The following is a 22,982-nucleotide window of genomic DNA, read 5'->3' as shown; positions in this document are numbered from 1 at the left end:
GCAGGCTGTTTGAAATTCTGTGAGCATCTCACCCAGATCTCAGGAACCCTTTGAAATATGCTGAACCATGGCAGTCAGCACACGGGGGGACCAATGAGTGAGTCTGAGATGGCAGAGAAATCACAGTATGTGACTGTGATCATTTCATGGGCCATTTGCAACAATTTGGGTAACTATATAAGATCAAGTTTCTTTAAGATGAGGTATCTATAAAGTACAATGCTACAAATCCAAAAAGCACCTAAAATTATTTTTAAATTTTTTAAGTTCTAGAATGCAGTCAATGTCACTGAACTGTACATGTAGAAGTTGTTGAATTGGTATATGTTTTTCTGTATACATTTTTAACAACAGAAATAAAACAAATTATTAAGAAAAAGAACAGATGGATAAATGAAATGTGGTATACACATGCAATGGAATTTATAAAAAAGAAATGAAGTCCTGATACATGCCACAACATGGATGGATCTTGAAAAAAATTATGCTGAGTGAAATAACTAAAGGACAGATAGTGTGTGAACCCACTGATATAAAATATCTAGATTAGGTAATGCAGAGATCAAAGTTCATTAGTGGTTACCTGGGGCAGGTGGGAGGGGAAAGTGGGAGGTATTGCTTAAGAAGTACAGAGTTTTTGTTCAGGATAAAAAAAATTGGAAAATTGATAGTGGTGATTATTGTACAACATGGTGAATGTATTAATGTCACCAAATTGTATTATAAGATTGATGAAATATTTTGTTACATGTATTTCACCACAATAAAAACTTAAAAAAAAAAAATCACTCTAAGTCCTGCTGCCATAAAAACTAATTCTATCTGTCGTAAGATACATAAGCAGGTAGGATGATAATACTATTGGATTTATCAGTAACGAAAGCAATTCTTCAGGACGAACAATCAGGACCCTTCCTGTGTGGAGTCATTGCCTTCTATGACTCATCATAAACCATCCTCAGATATGAGATCATGGTCACCTTTGCCCAGACAATGACGATATCAGAGACAACACTTACCAAGCACCGATGGTGGCTTTGAAATAGCTGGCAATGCTGAGAAACAATGACTTGACAAAATCTTGGGGGAGAAAGAGAAAGCATTTAAATGAACAAAATTGGAATGAAATATAGGAGGCAGAGCAGCCGTTTGGGGAATGATTACTTACTTACAAACTATAGTTATCACCAACGGGCATGTGAAGACACTGGCTAATATTCCTCCCAGAAACCACCTGAAACAACAGCATTACGCAGGGTTAGCATACCGATTATGCATTTCCAACATATGAGATGCTCTTTTAGGCTTAATATGTTATTAGGCACCATCAAGTACATTCCGACTCATAGAGACCCCGTGGCATAGAACAGCCCCATAGGGTTTCTAAGCTGTAATCCTTGTGGGAGTAGGTCTTTCTTCAGTGGAGACACTGGGAGGGTTTGTGGTGACCACTTAACCGTTGTGTCACCGGGGCTCCTTAGACTTAATACCCAAAAAACCCAGTGCCGTTGAGTTGATTCCGACTTATAGCGACCCTATAGGACCGAGTAGAACTGCTCCATAGAGTTTCCAGGGTTTCCCCCTTAGACTTAATATTAATTTAGAATTTCAAGATTTACTTTAAAACTACATTGAACAAGATGGTGTGGTATTGCTGAAAGGAGGGACACATAGATCAATGGAACAATGTTTAATAGGTATGGGTTGGTGTGAGGGGAAGGGTATTGCACATGGTCTGACATCGCTGGATCTGGCTGGGGAGGGATGGATGGGAGGATGCAGGAGAAGACCAGGGGCAGAACTGAAAGCTCCTTGCTAAGAAGCTGGACTTGATGATGCTGATGAGGTCTCTCATGGATTGAATTGCATCTCCCAAAAATATGTGGATCAATTTGGCTAGTCCATGATTCCCAGTATTATGTGATTGTCCACCATTTTGTCATCTGATGTGATTTTCCTATGTGTTTAAATCCTATTTCTATGATGTTAACAGAAGCCCTGGTGGCATAGTGGTTAAAAGCTACCACTGCTAACCGAAAGGTCGGCAGTTAAAATCCATCAGCTGTTCCTTGGAAACCATATGGGGCAGTTCTAGTCTGTCCTATAGGGTTGCTATGAGTCAGAATCAACTCTGACAGAAATGGGTTTGGTTTGGCAATAGGTTTTATGATGTTAATGAGGTGGAAATAGCGACAGTTATGTTGATGAGGCAGGACTCAATCTACAAGAACAGATTGTGTCTTAGCCAATATCTTTTGAGATACAAAAGAGAGAAGCAAGCAGGGAGACAGGGGGACCTCATACAACCAAGGAAATAGTGCCAGGATAGATAACAGTGCATCCTTTGGACTCAATATCCCTGTGCTGAGAAGCTCTTAGTCCAGGGAAAGATTGATGGCAAGCTCCTTCCTCCAGAACCAACATAGACAGAGAGCCTTCCTCTGGAGCTGATGGCCTAAATTTGGACTTCTAGCCTATGAGACTGTGAGAGAATAAATTCCTGTTTCTTGAAGCCATCCACTTGTGGTATTTTTGGCATAGCAGCACTCAATGACCAAGATAAGGTCTTATAAAGACCAACCTGGGCAACATGTGATTGAAGGGGGACAACCCCAGTGGTAAGAAAATTAGTTCAGAGGCTATCCTAATGCTCCAAGATCAAGATATACCTGATCAGAGAATGGGGAGGTGGGCATCTATTTTGACTCCTCTGAAAACCCCACAGCACGTGTTGCCTTTATCAACGCTTCCCAGACCTATCAGACCAACACTCTCTTCCAATAACAAACACATCATAATGCCTCTTCCTGTCTGAAATTAAGCTCATAAATAATGTAACCCACTTACACACAATTAAATAAATGAACTACAATAAATTAAATATAGTTATAGGTGTCAATGAGATAGAAAGCATAGATAGTAAAGTATTCCAGGTTTACATCTACTTGTAATGAATAAAAATTAATACTTTAATCTAAGAACTCTCTCTCTCCTTTCTTTCTCTAGCTCTATCTTTCTTGACAACTGTATATCATTCCATTATATGGACACACATAATTTATTTGTCCCATCCTATTTATAGACATTTGGGTTGTTTTTGATTTTTCTCTCTTATAAAAAATAATGCAAAGGGGACACAGGATAGCCAAAAGAAATCTTGAAAAAGAAGAACAAAGCTGGAGAATTCACACTTCCTGCGATGGTTACTGTTGTGTGTTAACTTGGCTAGGCCATGATTCTTAGCAGTTTGGCAGTTATAATGTAGTTTGGCAGCTGTGTAATGATGTAATCACCTCCATAATAAGATCTGATGGAATGTAATCACCTCCATGATGAGATCTACTGTGAGCAGCCAATCAGTTGAAAGGGAGTTTCCTTGGGGGTGTGGCCTGCATCCAATATGGTGGACTTTCTGGCAAAGCTCGCTGGCTTTTGCTTGCTCTGCATCCTGCACCTGGCTCCTCACCTGACCTCCAATTCTTGGGACTTGAGCTTACCTGCCAATCTTAGGATTCATCGCCCTCTACACCCTGTGGGCCAGCAGACTGTTGTCTTACCTGCTGATCCTGGGATTCATCAGCCTTCCTAGTTTGTGAGTCTGACCTGCTGATCTTGAGTTCACCAGCCCCTGCAGCTACATGAGCCAGGAGAAGCCTCCAGCCCAACCCACGGACTTAGGACTTTCTAGCCTCTACAAGTGTGTGAGCCTTTTCCTTGATCTAAATTTCTGTCTTTCGTGCTTTCATTTTCTCTCTCTATATATACACATATGTATTTTTTGTTATTTTTCGCCAATGCCTTCAGTGCAGCTTGGACTTTTTCCTTCAGTCTCATTGGTTCCTGATCATACGCTACCTCCTGAAATGGTTGAATGTGGACCAATTCTTTTTGGTATAGTGACTGTGTATTCTTTCCATCTTCTTTTGATGCTTCCTGCATCATTAAATATTTTCCCCATAGAATTCTTCAATATTACAACTCGAGGTTTGAATTTTTCCTTCAGTTCTTTCAGCTTGAGAAACACAGAGCGTGCTCTTCTCTTCTGGCTTTCTAACTCCAGGTCTTTGCAAGTGTCATTATAATACTTTGTCTTCTCGAGGCACACTTTGAAGTCTTCTGTTCAGCTCTTTTACTTCATCATTTCTTCATACATACATATAAATATACTTCACTGATTTTACTTCTCTAGAGAACTCAGTCAAGACACTTCCCAACTTGAAAACTTAGTGCACAGTACCAATAATCAAGGCAGCATGCTACTGGCATAAGGATAGACATATAAAAAAAGATCAATGAAATTGAATTGACAGTCCAGAAAAGTTGTTACATCTATAGTCAGTTGATTTTCAGTAAGGGTTTCAAGTCCATTCAATGGGTATACCCCTTGTCATTTGGGAGTAGTTTTAAAAACAGCTGCAAAGATAGTACCCCTGAGCCAGTTTCCCCCACTGCTAACATCTTACATTACTCTGGTGTATTTGTCATGACTAAGAAGCCAACATTGGTGCATTACTGTTAGCTCAACTCTGCACTTTGTTTAGGTTTTACTAGTTTTTTTTTTTCCCCCTAATGTCCTTTTTCTGTTCCAGGATCCCATCCAGGATACCATATTACATTCTGTTGTCTTGTCTCCACAGGCCCCTTTGAGTTGTGACAGTTTCTCAGTCTTTCCTTGTTTTTGATGGCTTGACAATTTTAGAAGCACTAGTCAGGTATTTGGTAGAATGTCTCTGAATTTGAGTTTGTCTTATGTTTTCCTCATGGTTAGCCTCAGGTTATAGGTTTTAGGGAGGAAAATCACAGAGGTAAAGTGCCCTTTTCATCAAAGCATATCAAGGGCACATGCTGTCAACATGCCTTAAACTTGGTTACCTGGATGAGCTAGTATTTTCCTTGTCCCTCCATATAAAGTTAGGTTCTCGTCCTTCTTATACTCCATCCTTTGGAAGAAAATCACTAAGTGCAGCCCATAGTCATGGGGTACAGAGTTAGGCTCCATCTCTGTGGATTTAGTTGTGTCCCCCCAAAATGTGTATCAACTTGGCTAGGCCATGATACGTGGTTGTCCACCATTTTGTGATCTGATGTAAATCCTAACCTCTATGATGTTAATGGGGCAGGATTAGAGGCAGTTATGTTAATGAGAGAGGACTCAATCTACAGGATTACATTATATATTGAGTCAATCTCTTTTGAGATATAAGAGACAGAATCGAGCAGAGAGGAGGGGGACCTCACATCACCAAGAATGAAGAACCAGGAGGAGAATGCATCCTTTGGACCCAGGGCCCCTGAGCTGAGAAGCTGGACGAGGACTTTCCCCCAGAGCCTATACAGAGGGAAAGCCTTCCCCTGGAGCTGGCACCCTGAATTTGGAGTTCAAACCTCCTAGGCTGTGAGAGAATAAATTTCTGTTTGTTAAAGCCACCCACTTGTAGTATTTCTGTTACAGCAGCACTAGGTAACTAAGACAACCTCCTTGGGAGCAGAGTATCTACATAAATTGACATAAGAACAATATCTCATTAGTAGCCTGTAAAATGATAGAAAAGACTAAATGATCAGCTAAGTTTGGGAACCACTAAGTTAAATAAAGCTAAGCATGTTTCTTCACTACATTATTTCACTGAGCTTTTATGATGCTAATGAACATTATAATCCTCCAGCTTGGGATATATACTGCAGAATTTTGCAAATTTATTTTTAACTGCAGAGCCCCCTCCCCCTTTTGTTCTTTCAGTCCCATTGTAATCTAAAAATGCTTCTCAAACCTCATAATTATCTGGGAAGCTTATTTTAAAGTAGTGATTCTCACTAGATCTAAATTAGAATTTCAAGAGATATTTGTGTTTTAAAAATGACTTTGTGTTTTTAAAACTCTGTATTTAAAAAACAACTCTCTCATGATTCTCAGTTAGTTGACCTGGAAGCGCATGACTTGAAAGCAGGCAGCACTTGGTGACTTAAGTACAAGGACCACAAAGAGCTTGGGACCATATCATTCACCCTTGTGTCATGCATTCAACAAGTATCAGTTGAGCCTCTGGCCCTGAGGACACAGATGTGAAGAAGACAATGTCTCTACTCTCAGGGAAGTCACATTCTCATAGCACAATGCAGGCCATTAATATTTAAACATGTGAACATATAATATGTCAGGTGGTGATACATGCTCTGAAGTAAAGAGGGGCGTGCAACAGAGAGTGGGTGTGCAATTTATACGAGGTGGTTCAGGAAGGTCTCTCTGCTGCTGTGACATTTGAACAGATTCCAGAAGGAATTAAGAGCACACGTTATAAGACTATCTGTAGAAGACTGTATTGGACAGCATGAACAGCAAGTGCAAAGGCCCTGAGGCAGGAATGGGCTTAGCACAGAAAGCACTTGATCACTGTACTGGAGACTTGGGCAAAGAAAGAACAGGAAGGCAGGGGAAGGACATATCAGATAGAGGGCAGAACACAAAACACCTATAATCAGACTTGGACATTATGTGTTCTGAGATGTTGAGTGAAATTCCTTGGAATAAAGAGTTTATGTTTAGGATATGAACATACAACGGAAAAGGTGGAGTCCTGGTCACATTCCCTAATAGAAACCTCAGGTGTCCTTGAACTCCAGGCAAAGGGTGCTTAGATTGTATCTGTAACAGAGAGTCTCTTGAGGCTTTGAACAAAGCAAGCTACATACTTGTCATAGATTGAATTACATCACCCAAAAAATATGTGTATCAATTTGGCTGGGCCATGATTCCTGGTATTGTGAGGCTTTCCTACATGTTGTAAATCCTGCCTCTATGATGTTAATGAGGGAGAGTGGGCCCGCAGTTGTATTAGTGAGGCAAGACTCAATCCACAAGATTGGATTGTGTCTTCAGGCAATCTCTTGAGATTTAAAAGAGATAAGCAAGCAGAGAGACAGGTGGGCCTCATACCACCAAGAAAGCAGTGCCAGAAGAAGAGTGCGTCCTTTGGACCTGCGGTCCCTGTGCCTGAGAAGCTCTTGGACCAGGGGAGGATTGATGGCAAGGAATCTTCCTCCAGAGCCGACAGAGAAAGACAAAGCTGTCCCCTGGAGCTGACACCCTGAATTTGGACTTGTAGACTACCGGACTGTGAGAGAATAAATTTCTCTTTGTTAAAGCTATCCCCTTGTGGTATTTCTGTTATAGCAGCACTAGATGACTAAGACAATACTAAAATCAAATTTTAAGCAAGATACACTGGCTGTTTCATGCTTTGTGAGATGATGGGAGGAGGAGGTGATATAAATAAAGGGACACTTATCATGGTCAGAAATATGAGCAAATCTTAACCACACAGCTACCGAAAATGTTCCATGGGATGAGGCAAGGGATCCATGAATCAATTACAGCTTCATTAATTATGAAATAACCACTGCATGAAAATAAGATTGGAATTACCTTGCCCACGCAGAAAAGATGAAGCATGCAGCTAGCAGGATGGCTTGAAAAGAGACCTCTTGTAGCAAACTGGTTTCTAATAGGAAAAATAAAATTAAATGAATTAGAAATCATTGCTGATTAAATTAGCTTGAAGCAATAAAATTATACTAGATCTTCCCTTCTGGGAATGTGTGTCATCTCAAACAGCTGGTCATAAGTGATAGGATCAAATTTCTTACTACTGTACAGGGCTATTCATTAGAAAATGTCAGCAAATAACTTTCCTCTATCACTGAAAAATAAATGATCATAATTACGCTACTTAAACAGTTTTGGGTTTGCCTTTTGCTTTAATGTTGGGGAGAAGTTTTGTAGAGTGTATGCTAATGTCAGAATCTAAGTCTAATGATGATGATGGTGGTGGTGGTTGTGATAACAATACCTAAAATTTGCAGAGTGCCTTACGGTTGATGAAGAGCTTTCATACATTAGCTCATTTAATCAGCACCGCAAGCCTGGGACGTAGACACCATTATGTTAGTTTTGCAGATGAGAAGACCAAGACTCAAAGAAATGATGCCATCTGCCCAAGGTCACACAACCAGGAGGTGCCAGAGCCAGTTGTAGCTGGAGTATAACATTTTGTCTGAACTTGGACAGGGAAAACGAATTGCAACTTTGCCTACTGAGAGTCTCTGAAGGCCAAAAAGGAGAACATATAGATGTAGCAAACTATTTATCCTTGAGAAGCTCTTTGCTCTCGGTAAATACTTTCAATGGTATAGAGACACAGTAGAAAGGACTGCAAAGCCTTCATTTTATGAACTCCACTTATTTAACACTTATAAACATGAGTTAAACCAGTCATGAACCTGAGTAGGCATTACTATAATCACCTAAAAGATATCAGAGCTGGCTTAATGATTTCCAGGTAATGATATAAAGCATAAACGGACTCCAACCTAATTTTTGCCAAACGGTTCAAACATTCAATTTTACAATACTTGTTCAAAGCTTGGAATGACTCGATGCTAAGACTGTATTTATTTTTGCTCTTCTTGCTGTGAATGATGATTGGGTCTGCTAACAAAACCTACTTAGCCCATAATGTAGTGGAATACTGAAGACTGGCAATGCAAATTAAAGCAGAAGTGAATGATATCACCACAAATGTATGGTCTTTCATGCATACTCTGAATTAAATAAGTGATTATGGTTTCAATTGAACACTCAACCATCCTTCTAAAATGTGTTTTATTCTTAGCCTCCCCAGATATCACATGGAATTTGGAAAATGTTTCCTTACAGAACAAGTCTGACTTGAAAAACTGTGAAGATCACTAGATGTGGATACTGAAGGGGCACTGGGCTTGAATTCAAGTTTCACAAAGATATACATTGTGTGAGTTTGGACAAGTTGTTCATCAAGGCGTTTCTTCAGCTGCCTTTTACTTAGCGTCATGGATTGAATTGTGTCCCCCCAAAATTTGTGTCAAATTGGCTAGGCCATGAGTCCCAGTATTGTGCGATTGTCCAGGCTTTTGTCATCTGATGTGATTTTCCTATGTGTAATAAATCCTACCTCCATGATGTTAATGAGGCAGGATTAGAGGTAGTTATGTTAATGAGGCAGGACTCAATCCACAAGATTTAATTGTGTTTTAAACCAATCTCTTTTGAGATATACAAGAGAGAATCGAACAGAGACATGGCAACCTCACACCACCAAGAAACAAGAGCCAGGAAAATAGTGAATCCTTTGGACCTACGGTCCCTGTGCAGCGAAGCTCCAAGACTGGAGACTGGGAAAGATTGATGACAAGGACCTTCCCCGAGAGCCAACAGAGAGAGAAAGCCTTGCCCTAGAGCTGACACCCTAAATTTGGACTTCTGGCCTCCTAGACTATGAGACAATAAATTTCTCTTTGTTAAAGTCATCCACTTGTGGTATCTCTATTACAGCACCACTAGGTAACTAAGATACTTAGTAACTATTATGACTTAGCTCAAATGTCACCTCATTTGGGAAGCCTATCTTGATTCCTTCTACTCTGCCCTGACTCTTAGCTGGCCCCTCTCTGTACTCCTATAATACCTCATTCATGTCTCTTCAGCTTTCTGTTCACACTGCATTAAAGTCGCTGTTGTATTTCTCTGTATCTCCAACTAGACTGCAAACTCATTGAGAATAGTGGACATCTATTTCCTGTTCTTTGTTGATTAAAAAAAAAAAAAATCCCATTGCCATCGAGTCTATTCCGACTCATAGTGATATTGTCATTGTTGTCAGGTGCCATGGAGTTGGTTCCAACTTATAGTGACTCTCTGTACAACAGAACGAAATACTGCCCGGTCCTGCGCCATCCTTACAATCGTTGTTATGCTTGAGCCCATTGTTGCAGCCACTGTGTCAATCCACCTCGTTGAAGGTCTTCCTCTTTTTCGCTGACCTTCCCTTTTACCAAGCATGATGTCCTTCTCCACGGACTGATCCCAGCTGATAACATGTCCAATGCGAGACGTAGTCTCACCATCCTTGCTTCTAAGGAGCAATCTGGTTGTACTTCTTCCAAGACAGATGTGCTTGTTCTTTTGGCAGTCCATTCAATATTCTTCACCAACTCACAATTCAGAAATGTCAATTTTTCGTTGGTCTTCCTTACTCATCATCCAGCTTTCACATGCATATGAGGGGATTGAAAACATCATGGTTTGAGTTAGGCGCACCTTAGTCTTCAAGGTGACATCGTTGCTTTTCAACACTTTAAAGAGGTCTTTTGCAGCAGATTTGCCCAATGCAATGCATCTTCTGATTTATTGACTGCTGCTTCTGTGGGTGTTGATTGTGGAACCAAGTAAAATGAAATCCTTGACAACTTCAATCTTTTCTCCATTTATCATGATGTTGCTTATCGGTCCAGTTGTGAGGATTTTCATTTTCTTTATGTTGAGGTGTAATCCATTTGAAGTTTGTGGTCTTTGATCTTATCAATAAGCACTTAGAGTCCTCTTCACTTTCAACAATCAAGGTCGTGTCATGTGCATAATGCAGATTGTTAATGAGCCTTGCTCCAATCATGATGTCTTGTTCTTCTTCATATAGTCCAGCTTCTCAGATTTTTTGCTCAGCATACAGATTGACTAGGTATGGTGAAAGGATACAACCCTGACACACACGGTCCCTGACTTTAAACCATGCAGTATCCCCTTGCTCTGTCTGAACAAGTGCCTCTTGGCCTATGTACAGGTTCCTTGTGAGCACAATTAAGTGTTCTGGAATTCCCATTCTTCGCAATGTTATCCATAATTTGTTATGATCCACAGAGTCGAATGCCTTTGCATAGTCAATAAACCACAGGTTAACATCCTTCTGGTGTTCTCTGCTTTCAGCCAGGATCCATCTGACATCAGCAATGATACCCCTGGTTCCACGTCCTTTCCTGAATCTGGCTTGAATTTCGGGCAGTTCTCCGTGGATGTACTGCTGCAGCTGCTTTTGAATGATCTTCAGCAGAATTTTGTTTGCGTGTGATATTAACGACATTGTTCGACAATTTCTGCATTTGGTTGGATTACCTTTTTTAGGAATAGGCATACATATGGATCTCTTCCAGTCAGACTCATAGTGATAAAAAATATATATATAACAATAATCTCACATTTACGAGTATTCAGTACATGTGACGCACCATCCTAAGTACTTTACATGAATTATTTTAGTCATTAAAAGGTTGTTGTTGTTAGGTGCCATTGAGTTGATTCTGACTCATACGACCCCATGTGACAGAGCAGAACTGCCTCACAGGGTTTCCTAGGCCGTCATCTAGGAGCGGGTCACCAGATCTTTTCTTCTATGGCGCCACCTGTATGTTCCAACTGCTAACCTTTCAGTTCGCAGCCAAGTGCTCAACTGTTGTGCCACCAGGGCTCCTTCATTAAAACGTAGGGACTATTATTTTCTTCATTTTGCAGATGAGAATGCTAAGCTTCAGAGTTTGGTAAACCGCTTCAGAGTTACAGCTAAGAAGTGAGGGAGGAGCTGAGCTTTGACACTTGGCAGGTGATGGTAGAGCCCACTGTCTATCCCCTGATGCAAGGCTGTCTCCCTCCTGAGTAATCAGGTGTTAACAAACCGGGAATTCAGGAATGTGCTGGTTGAGCTTGTTTCAGACGTGCTCCAAATAAGAAATGCCTTTTTATCTCGTGACTGTCCAGAGGCAAAGCATTAAGGGTGTTTCTTTTTATTATGAAGTATGCCAAGTACACAAGTAAGTATAAAGAGTAAAATAACAAACCCGTGTGCACCCACTAGCCAGGTTAATCAGAGCCTAACATTTTGCCACCTGTCTTCAGAACTTTACGAGACTACATAAAGCACTGCAGATACAGCCTTTGAGGCCTCTAAGCTCACGCTCCAAAGGCCATCACCACCTCTGTGAACATGGCAGTGGGTTCTAGCCGTGGCCCTGTTCCCCCCGCAGCACAGGTTGGTACCAGTTCCTGAGTGTCCATGAGTCATCTCCAAGTCCTACCTAGGCCCTGAAAGGAAGAATTCCTCAGATGGGGCAAAGAGTTAAAAAAAAAAAAAAAAAAAAAAAAACCTACACACTTACTTGGATGATCTAAACTGTTCTGGAAATGTTCGGATGCTGTCAGCTGGGTCTGGAGACATGAGTCACAGGAGATTTCTCTGGGAGACAGTGATGCCTCTCGGCTGGGAGAAGTGTCCATCGACTCTGCACTCGGCTCCTCCAACGCCCAGTCATCAGTCAGAGAACAGTCAAAACCACTTCCTGGAAAAGCAAGGGTTCTGTGTGTGTGTGTGTGTCTGTGTGTGCATGCATATGAGCATATGTGTACGTGTGTGTATGTATGTGTGTGTGTGCATGAGTGTAAATGTGTGTGTATGTGTGTGTTGTATCCATTCAGTGTTCACCTTCACTGAGATGGCCTCAGGTAAGAATTTGAGTCTATTTAAGGCTCGTTGACTTGAAAGCAAAGCCACTCTGATAGTAGCCAAGAGTCGTGCCATGGTATATAGGTATTCCCTGGGCTGGTGTCTAAAAGGCCATGGATTTCAGAAAATACACTTTTTAAATATATAGTTGAGCTCAAAAGAAAGGGATATTCTCAGAGGCCAATCCAAGGAAACTCAGAACTCGGAACTTGAGCTGTGGATGGAGCTGGCCTGAGGAGTGGGGAGGGACACTGAAAAGTCATGGTAACAAAAGGGCTGTGGTTGAATGACTCCGTAGGGACAGACAAGGGATTTCATCCCAAGAGAGACAAAGAACTGGAGCTGAGTAGCTGCATATGGCAGGATTTCATGAAGAGATATTCCTTCAAGGAAAGAGTAGCCCAGAAGAGAAATCTGTCCACTAGTCCAACGAGAAGGCAAGAAGCTGTATCCCCATTGGTGCAGGCATTAGGTGGGGGAAAGATGTCTCTCTCCAGGTTTTATAGGTGATTTTGGAGTGCAAATGTATACTATTTTTATCAGGTACAGTACTTAAGTGCAAGCTTGCACGGTGAGTAGGATTTCTTCCAGAGAGACAAGCAAGAATAGGGCAGTCCAGGCAAAGGCAAGAGAGAAGGAAAGAAAAGGAGAGAGAAGACATCAAGCTGTGAGAGAACATGGGTGGGTTCCTAGGACAGCAAGCTCTCCTGTGTAGCTAGATGGGAATACATGAGTATGTGGGGTCATGGGAGATGATTCTGGCTGCATTGTTACCACTCGTCATCCAGTCGATGGAGACTCACAGCAACCCCATGTGTGTCAGGGTAGAACTGTGTGTTATAACGCAGAGATGAAGGCAGAGAGCGGTGTGTTTTGACAAGGGTACGAGCAATCAGGAAGATGCAGACAGATTGTAAGCATTTACCAGGGTTGTTGCAAAAGCTCTAATGATCGAGAAACCTTCAATGTGTTAGGTCTGCTCTCCCTGTGACGAGGCAATAGTAGTAATATATTGGATAATTGTGCTTTGTTCGGGAGAGTCCTGTGCATTGTAGGACATTTAGAAACATCCCTACGTCTACTCAGTAGGTGCTAGTAGCACCCCTTCCCCTGAGTTTTGAGAACCAAAAATATCTACCAGATTGTCAAATGTCCCCTGGAGGGCAAAATCACCCCCGCCTCACCCCCAGTTAAGAACCACTGCTCTTTAAAGACCCCAAGTGTCTCTTGAAGTTCCACAGTCATAATTCCTGAAATGCGGGACAGCGAATCTTTCAAATCTTCCGCTGCTGACAGAGCATTACAACACACAAATCTTGTCACGTTACACTTCTGCTCAAATTCTTTCATGGCTCCAAACTGCCCACCGAATAAATCTTACCTGCCAAGTGTGACCCGTGGGAACCGTCATAATTTGACCCCTTTTTAACAATCCAGCCTTAACAGGCTCGGCTGCTACACAAAAGGTCGTAGGTTGGCACCCACCCAGAGGACCTCTGAAGAAAGGCCTGGCAATCTACTTGCAAAAAATCAACAACTGAAAACCTTATAAGCATACACTGTGTTGTGTTGTTGTTATGTGCTGTCAAGTCCGTTCCAACTCACAGTGACCCTATGTACAACAAAACGAAACACTGCCCAGTCCTGTGCCACCCTTACAATTGTTGCTATGTTTGGACCCATTATTGCAGCCACTGTATCAATCCACCTTGTCGAAGGTCTTCATCTTTTTTGCTGCCCTCTACCAAGCGTGATGTCCTCCAGGGACTGATCGCTCCTGATAACATGTCCAAATTATGTGAGACGTGGTCTTGCCATTCTTGGTTCTATGGAGCATTTTGGCTGTGCTTCTTCCAAGACAAATTTGTTTGTTCTTCTGGCTCTCCATGGTGTATTTAATATTCTTCACCAACACCACAATTCAAAGGTGTCAATTCTTCTTCAGTCTTCCTTGTGCATTGTCCAGCTTTTGCATGCATAGGAGGGGAATGAAAATATCACGGCTTGGGTCAGGCACAACTTAGTCCTCAAAGTGACACCTTTAAAGAGGTCTTTGGTAGAGGTTTGCCTAATGTGATATGTCATTTGATTTCTTGACTGCTGCTTCTATGGGTGTTGATTTGTGGATTCAATTAAAATGAAATCCTTAACGACTTCAGTCTTTTCTCCTTTTATCATGATGTTGCTTATTGGTCCAGTTGTGAGGATTTTTGTTTTCTTCATGTTGAGATGTAATCCCTACTGAAGGTTGTGGTCTTCGATCTTCATCAGTAAGTGCTGCAAGTCCTCTTCACTTTCAGGAAGCAAGGTTGTGTCATCTGCATATCTGCAGGTTTTTAATGGGGTTTCCTCCAATCCTGACACTGTGTACTTCTTCATAGAGTCGAGATTTTTGGATTATTTGCTCAGCATACAGATAGAATATATATGGCAAAAGGATACAACCCTGACGCACACCTTTCCTGACTTTAAACCACACAGTATCCCCTTGTTCTATTCAAATGACTGACTCTTGGTCTACGTGCAGGTTCCACATGAGTACAATTAAGTGTTCTGGAATTCCCATTCTTAACGATGTTATCGGTAATTTGTTATGATCCACACAGTCGAATGCCTTTGCATAGCCAATAAAACACAGGTGAACATCTTTCTGGTATTCTCAGCTTTCAGCCAAGATCCATCTGACATCAGCAATGATATCCCACACTCCGCGTCCTCTTCTGAATCAGGCTTGAATTTCTGGCAGTTCCCCATTGATACACTGCTCCAACTGTTTTTGAATTATCTTCAGCAAAATTTTGCATGTGTGTGATATTAATGATATTGTTCAATAATCTCAACTCTGTAGCTTCCCTTCCACCATCCCACCCACAGCTTTCAGCCACTCAACACAGCAGTCTATGGAAGCATCTCTGCTGGTTGCCATGGAGAAAGGAAGTAGCAGAGGGTGAAACATGCAGGCTAGGCAGTAAGGACCTCACTGCAAAGGAGGCCTGGAGCCAAAGCAGAGGCTAGATGATCACAGTAATGTGGAAGGAGAAAGGGCTGGGACCTTCATGGCCACTTGTACAGTCATGAATGGCACTTAATTGAGCTCTAGGGAGATGTGGATGAGACTGACAACTATAAAAATATCCAGTGCTGTTTCCCAAGGCCACCTGTTGCACACGTAGCCTTGCCACTGAGAGCTGGATGAAATTAAAGTTTTTATCCTATGTGGAATGCTGGAAACTTTACACAGAACCTTCTAAAAGGAGAGATGGCATCGAACGGAGAACCAGAAAAAATTTAACATTAAAAAAAATCAAGATTTTTTCATGGTCAAGAAGACATTATTTTCCCTCAATTCACACTTTCCCTGACATCTCATTTTTCTCTCCAACCTTAACCATAGAAAATAGGGTCATAATGCACAAACCATTCCAGAAGGTAGCCCTACTAGCGTTATATTTGAAGATACTCATCTTATTCTGTTTCTCGTGATTTCTTTAAATTAAATTTAGTTTAAAACCAGTTGCCATTGATCACCTTCGACTCATGGTGACCCAGAACTGTGCTCTGGAGGGTTTTCAATGGCTGAATTTTCAGAACTCGATCGCTAGGCCTTTATTCCAGGATGCCTCTGGGTGGCCTTGAAACTCCAATCTTTTGGTTATAAGCCAAACGCCTGAAACTTTTGACCCACCCAGGGCCTCCAAATGTAGTTTACTTCTGTTTAAGAGAGATGATCCTTTTTCTCTCAGGCATAACATTTCCATATCCTCACATGTAAACTGGGCTTTGGTGTTTGCTGTAGAGAAAAGCAAGAAGCCACAAGTAGCTGTTGCCACCAATGATACTTATGGGAGCGGAGCCAGCTCTAGACAAAACAGCAGATCTCAAGTGCAGGTGGCTTGCCTGAAGTCAATTTTGCTTTTCGTGGGGTGGCAGAAACAGAGTGGGACCTACTATTCAGTACTCCCTGCACAAAGGGAAGTCAGGTCCTTTTCAGTATGACTCGCAGGCTCTGGAAACACATCCTGAATTGCAGTATTGGGGTCTGGGGAGTTGCAGAACGTGACAGCTAAAGAATGAATTGCTACTAATGAGCAAAGGTATCTCAGCACAGCTGCGGAAGGGGTAAGCTGGGGACAAACAAAACAGGCAAGAAAAATATCCTTTTTAGCCTGAAAATGAAGAGAAAATCAGGGAAGGAAGTTTTGATTGCGTCTATCGCACAGAGAGAAAACAGCAAAACGATTTAATTTTGGATTCTTCTTGAGTTTTCTGGCTAGGCGACATTTCCAGGGAAAAATAAATTGCTGATAAAAGTCACGGGACCTTGGGTAAATCCGGAAAACAAGAAGTCTGGGGGAAGATTTGATTACAGTTGGCAGCAGGGTCATGAGATTTCAAAGTGCTGTGTGCACCCGGTTGACTAATTACTGATTTTGCGGGGGGTGGTTTGATTTGTTATATTTAGAAGATATCTGGAAACCATGAGAATTTTAACAAGATACGCCATGCTTCTGCAGCACTGCTGTGGTCCAGTAGCGTTAAAATTGTTTGGACTTTTTTTTTTTAATTGTGTTTAAGTGAAAGTTTACAGTGCAGATTAGTTTTTCATTCAAAACTTTATACACAAATTGTTTTGAGACATTGGTTGCAATCCCTGCATTGTGTCAGCACTCTCCCCCTTTCCCTTTCCACCCTGGGTTCTCTGTGTCCATTTCTCCAGTTTTCTTGTCCCTTCCTGCCTTCTGGTCTTTGTTTTTGGGCAGGTTGTAGCCATTTGGTCTCCTATACTTGCTTGAACTAAGAGGCACATTTCTTACGTGTGTAATTGTTTGTTTTATAGGCTTGTCTAACCCTTGGCTGAAAAGTGGGCTTTGGGAGTAGCTTCAGTTCTGACTTAGCTGGGTGTCCTGGGGCCATAGTCTTGCGGGTTCCCCCAGTCTCTGTCAGACCAGGTAAGTATGGTCTTTTTGTGAATTTAAATTTTGTTCTACATTTTCCTCCCGCTCTGTCCAGGGCCCTCTGCTACAATCCCTGTCAGTGCTGTCAGTGATGGTAGCCAGGCACCACCTATTTCTTCCGGGCTCAGGCTGGTGGAGGCTGTGGTTCATGTGGTCCTTTAGTCCTTCGGACTGATATTTTCTTTCTGACTTTGGTTTTCTTTATTCTCCTTTGCTCCAAATGTGATGGGACCAATAGATACATCTTAGATGGCCACTCACAAGCTTTTAAGACCTCGGATGCTACTCAACAGAGCTGGATACAGAACCTTTTCTTTATGAACTATGTTATGCCAACTGACCTAGGTGTCCCCCAAGACCATGGTCCCCAGCTCTCAGCCAAAGTAACTTGGTCCCTCAAGGTGTTTGGACGTGCCTAGGAAGCTTCTATGACTTTGTCTTGGTCAAGTTGTGCTATCTTTCCTTATACTGTGTATTGTTTTACTCTTCACCACAGTGAACACTTATCTACTGTTTAGTTAGTGATTTCCCCTCCCCACCCTTCCTTTCCCTCATATCCATCAAAGATTGTTTTTTCTGTGTGTAAGCCTTTTCTTGGGTTTTTATGAAGTGGTAGCATACGAAATTTGTCCTTTTGGGATTGACTCTTTTCACTCAGCATTAACACCCTCCAGATTCATCCGTCTTGTGAAATGTTTCACAGATTCATCATTGTTCTTTATTGTTGTGCAGTGTTCTATTGTGTATATGTACCGTAGTTTGTTAATCCATTCATCTGTTGATGGGTGCTTAGGTTGTTTCCATTTTTTGCTATTGTGAATAATGCTGCAGTGAACATGGGTGTGCATATGAGTATTCATGTGACAACTCTTACTTCTCTAGGACATATTCCTAGGAGTGGAATTGCTGGATCATATGGTATTTTTATTTCTAGCTTTTTAAGGAGGCGCCAGATCATTTTCCATAGAGATTGTACCATTTTACATTCCCACCAGCAGTAAGTGTTCCAGTCTCCCTGCAACCTCTCCAGCATGTGTTGTTTTCTGTTTTTATTTATTATTTAATTAGTGCCAGTAATGTGTGGGTTAGATGGTATCTCACTTTAGTTTTGCTTTGCATTTCTCTAATAGTTAATGGTTGCAAGCATTTCCTTATGTCTGTTAGCTGCCTGAATATCTTCTTTGGTGAAGCATCTGTTCATATTCTTTGCCCATTTTTAAACTGGGTTATTTGTCTTTTTGTTGTTGAGGTATTCTTTAGGTTTTAGAGATTAGACCCTTGTTGGATATGTCATAGCCAAAACTTTTTTCCCAGTCTGTCGGTTCTCTTTACTCTTCTGGTGAAGTCTTTTGATGAGCCTAAGTGTTTAATTTTTAGGAGCTCCAGGTTATCTAGTTTCTCTTCTGGTGTTTGTGCATTGTTTGCTATAGTTTGTATTCTCTTTATGCCATGTATTAAGGCCCCTACTGTTGTCCATATTTCTTCTTCCACGGTCTTTATCATTTTAGGTTTTATATTTAGGTCTTTGATCCATTTTGAGTTAGTTATTGCGTATGGTGTGAGGTATGGGTCCTGTTTCATTTTTTTTTTACAGATGGACATATACTTTTTCTAGCACCATTTGTTAAAAAGACTGTATTTTTCACATTTAATGGACTTTGGTCCTTTGTCCAAGGTCAGCTGACCATAGGTGGATGGGTTTACATCTGAGTTCTCGATTCGGTTCCATTGGTTTATGTATCTGTTGTTGTATCAGTACCAGGCTATTTTGACTACCGTGGCTGTATAGTAGGTTCTGAGATCAGTTAGTGTGATATTTCGTACTTTGCTCTTTTTTGTCAATAATTCTTTGCTTATTCCAGGCCTCTTTCCTTTCCATATAAAGTTGGTGATTAGTTTTTCCATTTCGTTAAAGAATGCTGCTGATATTTGGATCAGGATTGCATTATGTCTGTAGATTACTTTGGGTAGGGTTGATGTTTTCACAACGTTGAGTCTTCCTATCCATAAGCATGGTATGCTTTCCCATTTATGTAGGTCCCTTTCGGTTTCTTGCAATAGTGTTTTGTAGTTTTCTTTGTATAGGTCTTTTAGGTCTGTGGTTAGGTTTATTTTTAAGTATTTCATCTTTTTAGGGGCTATTATAAATGATATTGTTTTCCTTTTCAAAGTTCTCTTTGTTAGTATACAGAAATCCAACTAATTTTTGTATGTTGATCTTGTATCCTATTACTCTGCGAGTCTTTCTATTAGTTCCAGTAGTTTTCTTGTAGAATCTTTGAGTTCTCTGTGTATAGATGTTTGAACATATTTTTAAGGGGAAACTACAGGAAAACTGGGTGTTAATTTCCAAACATGTGAAACATTGTCCTTTAGTCAACCAACCTGATTTTTACCATGCCCAAGAATAACTTGCTCTTAGCCACTTAAAATCTTCTTCAAATTGTCTCAAATTAGACTTTTAGTTTAAAGAAAACTTTCTATCATTAGCTTAAATGCCCTAAAAAGAAATTAAATGTAAAAAATAAATATAATGAAAATGAGACTGTATTTAATTTGTGCCAAAGACAGGAGATCCTGGGTGGTACAGACAGTTAATGTGCTTGGCTGTCAACCAAAAGTTTTGAGTCCACCCAGGGGTGTTTTGAAAGAAAGGTCTGGTGACCCACCTCTTAAAAATCAGTTATTGAAAATTCTATGGAGCACAGCTCTGCTCTGACACACATAGGTTTGCCATGAGTCAGAATTGACTTGTTAGCATCTGGTTTTTCACTTTTATAGCAGAAAGCTCTGAATTGTTCTCACTTTGTTAAAATAGGAGGGGGAATAACAAGTGTTATAGATCCTTAACGCTCAGAAGGGCCCCATGCTTGGAACTTGTATTCAAGTTCCAGATTGGGCACATTGAGGAAGTTACTTAACTTCGCTAAACCTCTATTTCCTCATTTTGAAAACAAGATATGCATATCTTCAAGATTAAATAGGATAATGAATGTAAGGCACAGTTCAAGACCTAACACTCAATAAATTGTGCCACACCTGGGTCTTCTAAATCTGACTTTGGTATCCTTTCTCTACCCATATCCCATACAGAAAAGATGCACTGGAGATGTGTACGTATTTCCCAGGTATTATCAGTTTGGAAACCCTGGTGGCTTAGTGGTTAAGTGCCACAGCTGTTAACCAAAAGGTCAGCAGTTTGAATCCACCAGGCACTCCTTGGAAACTCTATGGGGCAGTTCTACTCTGTCCTATAGGGTCGCTACGAGTTGGAATCGACTCGACGGCAGCGGGTTTTATCAGTTTAATCATTTACACACTTAGATGAGGCTATTGTGCATGACAAAAGCACATATGCACTTGGATTGTGTAAGTAGTGTGTAAGACAGCATTAGGTGAATTTTTAAAATGTAGTCCATCCTCTTTATCAAAATTACTATCTTCTGTGGATTTTACATTGATCTAGGACCATATAGGAAATGATGGCATAGTGATTAAGTGCTACAGCTGCTAACCAAAAGTTTCAGCAATTGGAATCCACCCACCACGCACTGCTTGAAAACCCGATGGGGCAGTTCTACTTTGTCCTATAGGGTCGCTATGAGTCAGAATCAATTCCATGGCAATGCTTCTTTTTTTTTTAGGATCACATAATTGCCACCAGCCATTTGGAAATGGCGTTTCACCATGGAAAAGGGAGCTTGAACTCACCATTTTCATTGTGATGGTGAGTGTCCAGCCCCTCCAGCCAGATGTCCTCACTTGAGGAAGGGTCAGCATCACCAAAGATACTTCCACGTAGCCAAGATTTAGAGGTACTGAGATTGAAGAGAGAAGAAAGGGAACGGCGGATCCTCTTTTTTTTCCTAAATATTCTGGAGAAAAATGAGAAAAAAAAAATGGTGAAAACGGAATAGCAGTGACTTCAGATCCAAAACAGAGAATTTAGTTAAAGTGATTTGATGCACAGAAAACATCTCAACAGCCCAGGTCCGTGGAGCTCATTTCATTGGTTCACCCCATTAATCCTACTGATGTTTCGTAAATTTCTACTGCATGCCAGGTGCTGGATTGAGTGTCAAGGACAGGATACTGAGACTAAAGACAAAACTTTCTGTACGAAAAGTTCACAATCTAGGGTGGGCGAAAGGCAGGCGTAATACGGATATAACTAATGCTTAAAACAAACAAACAAAAAAACAAACCAGCTGCCCTTGAGTCAGTTCTGACTCATAGCACCCCATGTGTGTCAGAGTTGAACTGTTCTCCATAGAGTTTTCAACGGCTGATTTTTTTGGAAGTAGATTGCCAGGGCTTTCTTCCAAGGGGCTGTTGGGTAGATTTGAATGACCAACTTTTCAGTTAGCATTAACCATTTACACCACCCAGTGACTCAATGCTAATGTTACATGGAGCTTATTCTGGGCCAGGTGACTTTCTTAGCTCTTCCTATATACCAACTCACATCTCTTCCAAACGGCTCCTTGACGTAGGTACTATTATTACTCCATTCTTCAAATAAGGAAACTGAGGCACAGCAAGATCAAGTAACTTGCCTGAAGCCGTATGGCTAGTAAGTGACACAGCTGGGGTGCAACCTCAGGCAGCCTTGCTCCAGAGTCCCTGCTCTTGATCACTGCACTATGAAGGGGATAGGTGCTCTGAAAGGATGAACTAAAGGCTGCTCGGGGAGCACCAAGAGGGGCATCACCAAGTGGGAGCCAAGGGAGGCTTTCTGGAACAGGTGAGCTCTGAACTGCGTAAGACAATCTGATGTGCATTGAAGAACAAGTAGGTCTCATATTGGGTCATGATAGGAAATGAGGGTAAAAAGGTAAAAAGAAGGAACTTGTACTCCTTCTATGAATGTGAAAGAGTTGGGATTTAAAATTATAGAAAAAGAAGAATGCTAAAACATGTCAAGGAGTAAGGAGTAGTGGTAACGTGGTAAAGGGGAATCTATGTCATGAGATTTCAGGGCAGGATGGATTAAATGAAAGGAAGAGTATGTACCTAGCATACAGCAAGTGACCAATACCTGGTATCCGTCCATCTGTCCGTCCGTCTACCCACCCGTCCGTCCGTCTACCCACCCGTCCGTCCGTCTACCCACCCGTCCGTCCACCCACCCACCCGTCCGTCCACCCACCCGTCCGTCCACCCACCCACCCGTCCACCCGTCCAGCCGTCCAGCCATATCATCATATCATCTATGTATGTATCCATCCATTCACCCGTCCATCCATCCATCTATTCAGTCATATCATCATATTATGTATGTATGTACGTATCTATCTATCTACTGGACAAACATTAGTAACAACAATTAAGGTGCAATGGGACAAAAGGAAATGGAGCACAACTTTCCTCAAGGAAGGTGCCATGGGAATGTAAGAAAACCAACTTTCAGCAGCCTGCAGAATGTACTGGAAGGCAGGTGATCTGGGAAGCATACAGAGTATTCAGGCAGCCATTGTAGAAACCTAAGCAACAGATGATGGTGGGGCAGATGAAGAGAGTAGTCACAGGGATAAAGAGAAGGGGAAAATATGGTAAAAATAAAAATAATTTTAGGAAGTAGGTTCATATGGTCTTAACAATCGTGACAGAAATGGGAAACTTTCCACCAAGTCCATCCTGCCCTGCTTCCTGGGCACACAGCTGA

At 41.4% G+C, this 22,982-nt stretch overlaps 1 protein-coding gene across 5 annotated transcripts in view; it reads right to left on the bottom strand.

The window, feature by feature from the left end:
* The window catches only part of TMEM71 (transmembrane protein 71), a 39,502-nt gene that overhangs the window by 4,525 nt on the left and 11,995 nt on the right, over positions 1 to 22,982 (bottom strand). For 2 of the 5 annotated variants that reach the window (XM_049854138.1, XM_049854139.1), the window contains 5 exons: positions 21,029 to 21,192; positions 12,019 to 12,198; positions 7,424 to 7,499; positions 1,169 to 1,234; positions 1,020 to 1,080 (listed from right to left, as the gene is read on the bottom strand). In XM_049854138.1, the coding sequence (XP_049710095.1) occupies positions 1,020 to 1,080; positions 1,169 to 1,234; positions 7,424 to 7,499; positions 12,019 to 12,198; positions 21,029 to 21,192 (547 nt within the window). The remainder of the gene's footprint in view (positions 1 to 1,019; positions 1,081 to 1,168; positions 1,235 to 7,423; positions 7,500 to 12,018; positions 12,199 to 21,028; positions 21,193 to 22,982) is intronic. The other 3 variants (XM_049854140.1, XM_049854141.1, XM_049854142.1) reach the window with 3 other exon arrangements.

This window comes from Elephas maximus, chromosome 15, assembly GCF_024166365.1.
Source record: "Elephas maximus indicus isolate mEleMax1 chromosome 15, mEleMax1 primary haplotype, whole genome shotgun sequence".
Taxonomy (NCBI): domain Eukaryota; kingdom Metazoa; phylum Chordata; class Mammalia; order Proboscidea; family Elephantidae; genus Elephas; species Elephas maximus.
The sequence above is the reverse complement of the archived record's forward strand: the minus strand, read 5'-3'. Positions and strand labels throughout refer to the sequence as shown.